Genomic DNA, 12945 nt, shown 5'->3' with positions numbered 1-12945 from the left:
GATTTGTGCGGTGTTGCGTGGTGTTGGTGGTGCGTATTGCTTCCGTGGTGTGTCAGACAAATCTGTAATTTGTCTCTATTAGCGGATTATAGCAAATTAAGCTTAGGTATAGCTTCTTGTATAACACAATGACATAATCTTCAGAAATATTGCAATAATACATATAATTAATTGGTTAAGTTCACGGCTTGTTTTCACCATTACACGGTAACTACTTAGGTTTTTAGGAACTAAAATAAAACTGTTAACCAATACCTGCGCAAAATCCTAATGAAAACTACGATTGCTTAAGTTTTAATGTGAAACGAAATGGCATTGTAAATTAGTTTTTTTCTCGCGACCAATTGTAACAACGCGAACTTCGGACACTTACAAAAAAAATTAGCTCGTATTTTATTGTGAAGATCTGCGTTTTGTTTTTTTACGACAATTCAACCAAACATTTGAAATATATACCGAATGCCTATTTCGAATGAATAATTACAATTCAACGTAGGTATTGTGTTGTTGTCAAAGTAACTCGTTCTAATTTAATGATCTTTCAGCCGTGTAAAATGGGAGTCATGAAATTTTGGTACATCTATAGCGGACAAAACATTAAAAATATAATTCTTTGATTTTTTTACGGTTAAGAATTCGGCAAAACCTTAATGTAAAATTGCAAACACCTATAGTAGGCACCTAAATTAAAATTGAGATAATTTCAATCGCATGCAGTCTGCAATTAATACGTATTTCTGTAACAAAAACTTGTAACAATAAGTTTGAACTCTTTTCATAGTTGTTTTCATGTCATCTTGACCATTGAAATAGATATATTATACTTACAAGATACTAGTACGCTGGAAAAGGTTTGTTATACAAAACGATAGATATTTTTTGCTTAAAAAAGTATCAATTAAAATAATTATTCCATTAAGACTATAACATTTTATGAGACATTTCACCGCGATTCTCATCGCGAGACTCATCTGGTGGTGGCTGGCTCAGTTTTTGCACGAAGCATCAGCCTGGCTCTCCAGCGCAGAAATGCACCCATTATATTCTTGGCACATTCCACGTGGGCATGATTTTTACAATTTAATAAGATAAAGCTAGCTTTAAGTTTCATTGTAATATTTTTAAACTAAAATTGAAACTTTGTGCCAAATGGCCTTCCTGTTGACACTATGTTAAAAGAGGCCTCATCACTGACATTTACTTCCGACTAACTAACATGGCACTCACTGCTGCTATCAGCGCCAAAAGGGCGATAATCAATTTGCTTCAAAAAACAGGTCGGCAATCGCAAGTCCAGAGTACTTGTATTAGTTAGGTCAGCGCTCTTGACAAAAACATGAAACCTGTAGTGAAGTTATCGCTTATTGACATTAAAAATTGAAAAGCAAGGTTAGAAAAGTGAAGCCAAGTGAAGTATATACTTAAAGTAATGTTTTTTCGATTTTTATCCATTTATTTTTCAAGAAACCTATGGAAGTATGCAATATTATTTCCGCTGTTGAAAATCACAGGTATAAGTTACATACAGTTCTTTGTATTCACAAAGGAAGGCAGTGGAGAAATATCACAAAGTTACACAAACTCAATAATTTGTTTAAACCATGTTCAAACAAATTAGAGGAGTTAACTGAGACGTGACAACTCTGTTCCATAAACGTATTGTTTGTTCTAGTTAATATAAACAAATATCGCCTGCGACTCGTTCATGTACCTATTATATGTTTGCATGGCCTTTGGGTATATTAAATGACTAATTTCTAGTGAAGACATCACATCGCAAATAAGCACTTACCTTCTGGTGAATAGAAAATGAAAAAACGCTGTTAACATAATTATAAAATGACATCAAACGTTATGTACTAGACTGAAATAAAAGTCCAAGATATTTACATGGCATCATCATCATCATGATCATTTCAGCGCTGGCTCACTACAGAGCACGGGTCTCCTCTCAGAAAGGTATTGGCCATAGTTTACCAGACTGGTCAAGGCTGATTGGCAGACTTCACACACCTTGTAGAACATTATGGAGAACTTCAAGCATGCAGGATTCCTCGTGATGTTTCCCTTCATCAAAGCAAATGATATTTAAGTAATTGCTTACAACACACGTAACTCCGAGAAAGTCAGAAGGTGCGTGATCGAACGAACGACCTTCCGAATAGGAGACTGTTTTAACCACTAGGTTATCCGCTTGTTTTAGTTTTAGCTAGTTTTAACCGCTTGCCATTTTTTACATGTGTATTTCACAAAAGTTGCCTTAAATTTTTTTTTGTGTTTAATATATTTTACTTTTAAATAAAATTAACGTATCGTGAGAGTATTTCAGAAATAACTTGCTGTGCTCCAAATTATTAATAGAATTTTTTTATTACAGGTAAGTTGGACTACGAGGACGAATGTCACAGTAAATCATAACTACTGTTCAATATTATTAAGCTACACCAAGTAGGTATATTTTCAATTTTAGTTACAGTTTACTAAAGGTTCAGAGCGATTACTCTATCTTCTACTTATGCTTTATCATAGGAAATAGAGTGATCGCTCTGAAGGTTTTTATTCCTAGGCTGTATAAACCATAATAATATTATAAGCAATGTGTGTGTCTTACTTTTAGCTAAGTTTCCGCGGATTAACCGGAAAAAAATATTGCGGGTCTTTCTACTTTTTTTTAATGTATTCACTAGTTTTTAGTAAGTACTTAGTTCTTTTTTGTACTTTCGGCTTCTCTTTTACACAATATGCTGTGGTCGTTTCAAGCAGGTTTCAATCGCATTTATGCAATTATTTACTTATATAACTTTAAGTTCACGGATTGTAACCCAAATAAAAAATATCTCAGATCTTAACAAATGCTTGTCCATTATGGAGACAGATATAGAACTCTACTAGCTGACGCCCGCGGCTTCATCCGCGTGGATTTAGGTTTTTCGAAATCCCGTGGGAACTCTTTGGTTTTCCGGGATAAAAAGTAGCCTATGTGCTAATCCAGGATATTATCTATCTCCATTCCAAATTTTAGCCAAATCCGTTCAGTAGTTTTTGCGTGAAGGAGTAACAAACATACACACACACACACACACACACACACATACAAACTTTCGCCTTTATAATATTAGTGTGAAGTGTGAAGTGTGATGTGATTTCATTTTTTAGATTACCTCTTATCCCAGAAAATCAAAGAGTTCTCACAAACTCTTTAAAATACGAGTAAAAATCCACGCGGACTACGTCACCGGCTTTAGGCTTTACAAATTCATGGCTACTGATTTAACTAGTGTGTAATACGCAAGAATAATAAATTTAAATGTGGTCGGTTGTCGTTAAATAAATAATAATAAATTTAGTACCGACAATGGAGATTCCCAGGTCAGAAGATTCTCAAAGAATGCGGATCGCACGCATCCGTTTCGATAATGCGTGCACCTTTAAAGTAAATGTAAAGTAAACATGACCTTTTGTAAACGGACACTACTTTAATTGCAACTACATGAGATTCACACTATGCACTGATGTTCTAGAACTCTAGATTGTTGAGCCATTTTGTTAAAGTAGGTAATAACTAGAACAAAAGGTATAATATTACTTTACTTAACGATTATTCAATATATTTTTTACTAGCTGATGCCCGCGACTTCATTCGCGTGGATATAGGTTTTTAAAAATCCCGTTGGAACTCTATGATTTTCTGGGATAAGAGTAGCTTATATGTTCATCCAGGGTATAATCTATCTCCATTCTAAATTTAAGGCAAATCCATCCAGTAATTTTTGCTTGAATGAGTAACAAACTTACACACATACACACACACACACAAACTTATAATGTTAGTGTGATCTAGTGAATAATTTATATTACTTACTATATGATACCCACGTCGATTTAGGTTTTTAAAACCCAAAATCAAAGAGTTCCCACGGAATTTCAAAAAACCTAAATCTACAAATAGTAAGTAGTAATCTTATAACAGCAAAAAATATGACAACATTACTTATCTCGCGCGAGCTCGTTTAAGTCTTTTGTATGAGCACCAACGCAGACCGACTCAGCACCCACCACTAGATGTCTGTGTTCCTTTTTAAGTTAATCCGCTAACTACATACCTAATACATGCGTGATTACATTGTTTAACATATTAAGAATATTCCTATATATTATTTTATCAGGTTCGAAATAGCTGAGATTTATTTATTTTTAAGAACATAAAAGGAACCATTTTGCCATTTTGCACAACTCTGCTCAGGGGTTCAGGGGCATAATATTATCGTATTTTGTACTTTCGATCTTAATAATTATACCTACATGTTAAAATACCTATATACTAATGTAATATATATTCAATAAATCGTTTTAGATATTGTTAAAAAACTGCATATTTTACATGGGCTAATATCCAATAAAATCGGCGATTAACTCCCCAAAAAAATTCTTATCATCAAACAATTATTTTGTCGCTTAAAAAGCTCCATTCGTTATAGTCCATTCGATTGAAAGAACTAATTAAAATACGATTTTGGAACTCGGTTTAAGAACACAATTGCATAGATTAGGTATTTCGATTAATCTTAGATTTAATTTCGATCTGTCACTGAATTAGTTTCGGATGCAATTAAATAAAGTTATTATACTTTTTTAATAATATTTATTTTTTCGCTTTTATATAACAACAACGTAGTTTGTAACTTTCTTCATTGATGATTGATATTATAGCGAATAGACGCAGACGGTTACCTATTATTTGCTTGACAGTTACTAATAACTATGGCCAATCTTTTGTTTGCCACATATGGTTACACACCTGATAGTAAGTACCAAGCCTTGGTCATACATACCGCGTAGCTGCAAATATGTGCGTGCAGGCTGCACGACAGGACATCATACTGAGGGCGCGTGTATGATATGTAATAAACGATACTATATTAAATACGGATTTGTGGCCAAATTGAGACACTGAATGATAGCCACCGAGCTATTTAGATTTTTTTTTAATTCATTGACGGTTTCTACGAAAAACTATTTTAGTATCATTCAGTGAAGCAGCAATGTAGAACCAATCAATGTCAAATATGGTCGGTGGTTATTTTTAAGTGATGAATACTGAGTTAGCAAATCACCCCGCGCGCTGGATAAGCAACCTGCCAGTCCTCGGTCAGTAACATATGGGTATCAAAAAACTGAACTTCTAGCAGCCACTTTGCTCGTTTCCGTTACTCGTTGTGTGTAGCCAGGCCTTAAGTTGTTACACACATAGGTATTTATGAAGAATACAGCAGTTGTAAAGACTAATGGCATGCATATAAGTTATTTCGTATTCAAAGTCAAAATATTCTGAATGAAACTTTGAGCTGTTTACTTACTTACGTAACAAACCACCATTTAAATGGTATTGTATAGGATAAATTTGACTGTAGACTTAGTACAAGCTCATGGATCACAGCGTAGGTTATACCTGCTGACTAATTTAGGTGTAAAAAAATAGGTGTTAATTTTTTTTGGACATCTACATCGTCATCGTTGTTGTTTCAATAAATAGACTGCTGGACAGAGGCCACTTAATGAATTTCCACAAAACACTGTCTTCTTTTATTCCTGTCCAGTGGCTGTCAATAATTTGGATATTGAGACGAATCCATCCCACTCGGCGGGCAGACGATATTGAAATCAAAATAATGACGCATTCCCGTCATTGGTAAATTTTGAGGTTCTATGGTTTAAAAAGGGTGACCCCATCGAAGAAAACGCAGCTATGTATTTATAGGTTCTTTGAGTTACAGACCCAGTTGCCCACCCATTGCCACTTTAGTTTAACGATATTGTTAAGTTATGTTGGTTACCCTGGTTCTTTTAAAGATCCTCTCATTAATGATTTCACATTCATTAACATCTTACATGATTTTAATCTTTTTTTTTCAGATTTTTAAATTGTTCTTTGAGGGATTACTAAATTTAATGTACCTAACTTTCACGTACAAAGTAAATTTTGAAATAAACACAAAAGAAAGTGAAAGATGTCGAATTACCAGCCGAATTACGGATTCGCGCCACGGTCTGTTTTCACGTGGCCGATATAATACCTTTCAAACTTTGTGCGTCGCATCCAAAGTGGACTTTCTTCGACATCATCTTATGAAAGTGGCTTTTGAAATTCTATTGTCCTGTAACCTGTGGTTAAAAATATTATATTATGATATTATCATTTTCGTTACCGCTTTATCAATTTTTTGAAGCACGCACGAAGGTGTCAAAAGTGCGTAAATTGCATTCTGTGTGGCTACGCGTGTACTTCACACATACAAGCGTGCGAATTTGTCTTCTTTTCAAAAATATGATTGTACTAGATGATACCCGCGGCTGCGCTTGCGTGGATTTCGGTTTTTTAAATTCCGTAGGAACTGTTTGATTTTCCGGGATAAAAAGTTGCTTATGTCAATTACAGGGACGCAAGCTACCTCGGTACCAAATTTCATACAAATCGGTTAAGCGGATGGGTTTTTGGGAATCCCGTGGGAACTCTTTGATTTTCCGGGATAAAAAATAGCCTATGTCCGTCCCCGAGATATAAGCTAACCCTGTACTAACGTTCATCAGAATCGGTTAAACTGTTGGGCCGTGAAAAGGTAGCAGACAGACAGACAGACACACTTTCGCATTTATAATATTAGTATGAATTATAATATTATGGATGAGCTTTGCCTATCTGAAGTTGTATAATATCTTTGGGTTACATCTAGATAGCATCGCCTGTGGTTCTCTCTTTCTCTGCGTCGTTGTATTCATTGCTGTAGGTCATCATCATCACCAACCCATCGCCGGCTCACTACCGAGCACGAGTCTCCTCTCAGAATAAGAAGGATTTGACCATAGTCTACCACGCTAGCAAGTGTCATGGATTGGCAGACTTCACAGTTCACACACCTTTGAGAACATCATGGAGAACTCTCAGGCATGCAGGTTTCCTCACGATGTTTTCCTGACTTCTTCAAATAATTTATCAGTGGCAAGAGTTTTCTTGGGATAATATTGCGGTTAGCTCCCAGATCCCTACATATAGGTACGACTCTACGTAGTACTATTCTGTGACTTGGAGTAATGTACGAGTTCAACTCGTGTTAACGATAAAGGGGTTAGTTTAGTGATAATAACGGGGACTGATGGCTTCTTTATGGTAAGGAGGAAAGATAAAGTAAGGCTCTTGGAACATGAACCCGTTACCGCCTGGGTGATCGTTGCTTATATGTAACTAGGTACCTTAATACACCTCAACATGTACAGACCGCATCGACAATCCTTAAGTTCCTACTTATTTAATTCTGAAGTTAAAAAAAACATTAGCGACCTTGGCTTTTACTAGCTGCTCTATCTGATCGTGCGTCAAAATAAAACACAAGAAATACAAAATTTTAAAAGATTGCTTGAAGAATTTTGCAACAGACATCAGCTGTTTGTCTCGAAAACGGATGACCGCCCTTGACTCGGTTGACGAATCAATTCATAACTTTCTTCTTTGTTGCTCAATGTTAGCGTGCAAATGACGAAGCGACGTGAAATATAATTCCGTTTCCATGTGTGGTAGAACTTTTGAAATTCTTTTCTCAAGGCATACTTGAAGCAAAGTCGAAGTCATATATGAAGTGTCAACTTTAAAATTCTTCAAAGCGAATTGAATTTCAATAAGTATATTGAACTTGAATACGTATACTTATTTAAATAATATTTGAAATTAATTCAGAGTGATATTAAATTACTTTTTTACAAAGTACTTACCTGTATAGTATATGCACATAAGTAAAGATCTCTAATATATTATATGTGAGGAAAATATCGACAACATAAAAAAAAACTGAGACGTGACAACGTGAGTCACGGTAAGTACGTATCTATGTTTTTTAAAGTTTTTCACTAAATATATACCTATATTATACCTGCTCGTACATTATTAAATAGTGAAAATGATGTTCAATTTACTTTGAAGTACGTATCTTAGAATTGAATCTTTGTAGTTTTATGTCTCATTTTGAAAATAATGGTTGCCTTTCAAAATTTTTTAACATTCATGGAAATTCCTACGTACTTATTGGTAAATAGTCATTGGCATATTTACGTTCGTATTATGATTAAGGTCATTTCTACCTATTTAACAGGAAATTCTTTGGAAACTAATGCTATCTGAAAGGACGACCAAGAGTTCCTGATACTACAAATCATACACCATTAAAAATACCATAACAACATAGTGCGCGATAGTCTCAATAGCATAGATTTTTAAAAGTACTTAGATACAACATGTTTTTTACATTATCGCAAACGGATGTCATTCGCGTGTTTTGTATGGCCACCGACATGTTTAACTTGAAAATGTAACACAAAAAATCGCTAAGCTTTATTCGCAAGAAACTGAATACATTCTTGACCTACTTTAAAGTGATAAAATAACGCATATTAAGTTCATACGTGCACGTAAAACTCGTAAGAATGTTTACATTAAACGACCACGATATCGTAACGATACGATGTTCTATCTTGCTTCTTAAATAGAGCAATATTTTTAGTAACAATACTGCAGCTAAAATGCTTTAAAATTAGTCGAGTTTGTTATGGTGATGACGCCTGAATTACCAAATACAAGACCAATCGTGGTTCAGCTGATATTTTCACGGACTTGGTTTAGACCTCCGTAAGCTCTGTAGGTAATAATTCGTCAATGCTAATAATGTTTGCGTGCGGTAGGTAAAGCAAGATCGGACATTACCTTTAGTCGAAAGATTTTTTTAAATAGAAAGATTTTTTAAAACTGCAAGACTTGTACTTGATGACAATCATGCTTAATAGAAAGCTATGATGAGATCTAGGTTGGAGCGTGCTTGCCTAGAAGATGCCTATTCACCCTTGCTTTGAATGTATTTAGGTTATACGTGGTAGGATAGCGCCGTGGAAAGGGGATTCCACACCTTAGCGTTCATATCAGAAAGGTTGAGCAAAAATGTTTCATGACAGTAGATTGGATGTCGGCCACATAAAGATGCCAATGTTCTTGGTTTCTTGCTGTTCTGCGGTGTAACGGGGATACAGGAACAGAGCTGTGAAGTTTCAGAGCGCACTCCCAAAAGTATCTATATGCCATAAAAGACTTATAAGAGGACTATACGCTGAGCTTCGCCTGTATGAATGATTTTATTAAATTAAATCGTTGCGTTTAAGCTGAGTTTAGCCTGCGTAAAAGACACTTTTAAAGTTGTCGTTACGTATACAGGGCAATGGTGTAAATTAGGCGGTTTCTGCATGTTTAATGGTTCCGGCGGTACCTCAGCGGTAACGGGAAGGTTATTTGTGGCATTCGCCGGGCGGGGGTCAAAAAACGTTTCATATTCCTTAACGGCAGGAGGTATGCCATTGACGTATGCTGACTCTACCAAAGAACTCTTTTGGTACATATTTTACAAATTTGATTACGAGTGGTAAATTAAATTAATGGCAAAAAAAAATGACAAGAATTTGTTTTACCATATTATAAATGCGAATGTTTATTTGTTGGTTTCTTGGTTTGTTGATTAGTCATTCAATCATGTCGTAATGTAGCAGCAAAATATACATGATTTTTTGCATGGGTATGTCATAAAAGTGTGTAGAGAGTGACATAAGTTATTTTTAAAAACTTTATTTACTTAGCTTTAACATAATTCCAACAAAAACGCCAGCCTGTAGCCGTAGTGAATCCCCAGAGTATCTTTAGACAAAGGCCTTCTCGATTCCCTTCTAAAGTGATCTATCTCTGGATTTTCTCTGCCATGTAGCATACCTGCAATAGACCTGTCATCTACCCATCTGAGATGTTGGCATCTTCTTTTTCAAAATTACCATCCTTTGGGTTCCTACCTTTTGAAGAGCGCGACCCCCCTCTGTGTTTGGTATCGCGCTCTACAAAAATTCCGCGTTCCTCGTCCACCCGCTTCTCGTAATTCCTAAGATTTTCATCAAGTGCAACTTAGTTATCATTGAAAATTGCTTGAATTAGCACGAAACTGTAAAAATGGAACCTACAAATCTATATAAATAATATATGTATACGATACTTCAAGTCACATTCGTTTCGCAAAATCGGATACACCTTGCATAATCGCCGTTCGCACGGTCCCGGTCACTCGCAATGTGTATTTTTGTAATATACCCACTTTTGTGCTTGACGCAACCAGGCGGCTCTGCGAAACCCATAGATTTCGATAGTAATTTATTGTTTGACAACAAATTGGTCAAAATATCCTACAATTTTCGGCCAATAACTCACGATAAGTGCGTACCTACTCGAGGTTTTGGCTTCAAATTTTGAAGAGAATTGCTCAACGCGTTGCCAAATCGATCGAAGATGTTTGTTTTAATATAATTTTTACAAAGGTTTCTCGCTACAGTTTGCCTTTGATGACAATAGATGAATTTTTGAATATTGAATTGTATTATCTACTAATTTTGGATGCCTGATTATGAAGATGAAACATTTCTCTTACATACATATTAACAATATGTAATAACATCTCATTGTAAAAAACGTTTCAGCAAAATATTTCTGCAAATAAAAATCTTGAATCTAGATTTCGTCTAGCTTTACTTATAATACATATACTAGAAAACATCTTGTATATAAGGTTTCGCAAGAGCTGCCAGAGCCACAAAAGAATCAATACTGAAAATGAAAAGATCAATACTGAGACCAAGAACAGCAAGAATCGGCATTACATTATTCACATGACTGATATTGTCTTTGTTATTAATGTTATCGAAATGAATGAACCTTCACAAAATCTCATACCTACTTACCCTGGTGCTTAAGAGGGCTCTCTCCGTCACTCGTTTCATACAATCGTAGTTCCAATTTCATTTGAATATTAAGCAACCAAAGTCTATGAAATTTTGCAGACATATTCTAGAAACTAATATCTGTGTTGGTGGTGTTTTAGATTTTTCTAAAAATATGTAGTTTTAAAATTACAGGGGCTCAAAGATTTGTATGAAAATTTCTAAGACCGCGTAACTTTGAAACCGAATATTTTAACAGAAATCTGGAAAACCACAGACATAGATATTAGTTTCTAGAATATATCTGCAAAATTTCATGGACTTTGGTTGCTTAATATTCAAATGAAATTGGAACTACGATTGTATGAAACGAGTGACGGAGACAGCCCTGTTAAGTATTTTTACGTGGCAACCGCCTACTGTTGACATTATGTACATAGCGGCTCTTTAGCCGTTTGCGATTTTTTTGCAACCTTCTTCCTATACTTACAATTCATATATAAACTACATACCTACTCATCTAAAGAAAAATATGGAGCGATTCATGCCGATCGAATTAGCCAAATGCCAACAAATTAACCTTAAACTTAAGCCACGGCGATCATAAACAACATTCCACAACAGTGCAGTGTGATGAATATTTTACACCTATAAAATTATCATACCTTAAAAAGAAGAGAGAGATATTTGTACGTTGTTAATTAAAAAAATTGAGCCATTAAGTAAGTAATTTGATTTTATTCACATTTAAGGCCAACTGATAAAGAAAAACTTTACAAAACTATCTAAGTTTGATCCTTATGGACGTCCTTTTTCTTGTAATACAGTAATTATTAATTTTAGTTTTTTTTTTTAATGCAAATAAAAGAGGAGACGCAGTTTTAAATAGAACCGAGCCATCTTTTGGATGATAAAGCGTTCTTTATAATTCTAACCTTACTATTTCATTTCTTTGTAGGTGCCTATTTACGAGTATATTGTATTTTTAGCAAGCGCCTCTTTAATTTTTTCGAATAAATTAATCTTATGATCAACTTTGAGTGTAAATTATTTTTCAGGTCGGCTTAGATTTTGAAATCGTCGTTGTTGTAGATATAACAAAGGTTCATGAATACAGCAAGAATTATCGTTGTACAATAGAAACATAGGTCACACTATAGGGTACATATTGTTAAATATCAAACACATCTATATTGTAGGCATAGCATAGGTAAGGAAAACGCAATAGTGTATGTCATATAAACTTTAAATAATTCAAATTAGCATAAAACTACATAGATTGATGAATGTGATTCCAAAGACATGTACATCATCGTTTACGTAGTTTTAAACAATTCTTTACACGGACGGACTGCAAATGATGGCAATAAATCAATGGAACATCTCAATTCCTTAGAGTCAAAGCACACACGGCACTTTTAGCATCGACGACCAACGACTTGGCGATACTGACTAGTTGTTAAAGACAGAAGAGAGACTTCACAAGGTTGCTGCGACTGACGTTCGAATGTCTGCTGTATAAGACGGCAGTCATTTCATAGCTTCTAACTAACGAGCGGGCGAGAGTCGTCATATCATTGAGCTTCCGAAAAGCGATTAATTCGCCAGTCGCCGATACCAAAAGTTTAACGTGTGTAGTGACCCTAAGTCAAGGCGAATCGGTCAATTATTACATGTCATGAGAATTATTTATTACGATGTTTCCTAAAGACCCTTCCTGGATGATAAGCTTATGTTGCATCCGTATAATGACATATGCCGACGCCTGTGGTAACCTTTTCATGGAATTTCCATTGTGTTATTGCATTAAACTGCATGTTTATTTGCCTATTTGCAATCGCTTTACATATTATAAAATTAGGTAGGTACATAGAGCAGGTCAAGAGAGAAATAGACGACAGATAAGACAAATAAAAACCGGTCAAGTGCGAGTCAGACTCGTACACGAAGGGTTCCTTATCACCTACTAAGGTACTACAAATGAATGACTTTCATACGAACTTTTATCCCCTGTTTAACCCTTTTAGGGTTGGAATTCCCAAAAATCCTTTCGTAGTGAGAGCCAATGGGCAATGAGAGCCTACGTTATAAAGGGAAATTACCTACTGCTATTTCACGTTTCAAACTCGGTTCAGGCTATGTAGATAGATCAGTCAG

The 12945-nt window shown here is 35.2% G+C and overlaps 1 protein-coding gene across 5 annotated transcripts in view; it reads left to right on the top strand.

Moving 5' to 3' along the window:
• LOC123865152 (A disintegrin and metalloproteinase with thrombospondin motifs 1) overlaps positions 1–12945 on the top strand; it is a 146213-nt gene that overhangs the window by 39971 nt on the left and 93297 nt on the right. For 3 of the 5 annotated variants that reach the window (XM_045906012.1, XM_045906008.1, XM_045906009.1), the window contains exons 1-2: positions 1456–1476; positions 2378–2448. The exons of 1 other annotated variant lie outside the window; for it this stretch is intronic. In XM_045906012.1, the coding sequence (XP_045761968.1) occupies positions 1471–1476; positions 2378–2448 (77 nt within the window). In that variant the 5' untranslated portion in view covers positions 1456–1470. Of the gene's footprint in view, positions 1–1455; positions 1477–2377; positions 2449–12945 lie in introns of those variants that run through there. One more of the 5 variants, XM_045906011.1, reaches the window with a different exon arrangement.

Source organism: Maniola jurtina, chromosome 5 (genome assembly GCF_905333055.1).
Source record: "Maniola jurtina chromosome 5, ilManJurt1.1, whole genome shotgun sequence".
Classification (NCBI taxonomy): domain Eukaryota; kingdom Metazoa; phylum Arthropoda; class Insecta; order Lepidoptera; family Nymphalidae; genus Maniola; species Maniola jurtina.
Note: the sequence above shows the minus strand (reverse complement) of the source record. Positions and strands in the feature narration are given on the sequence as shown.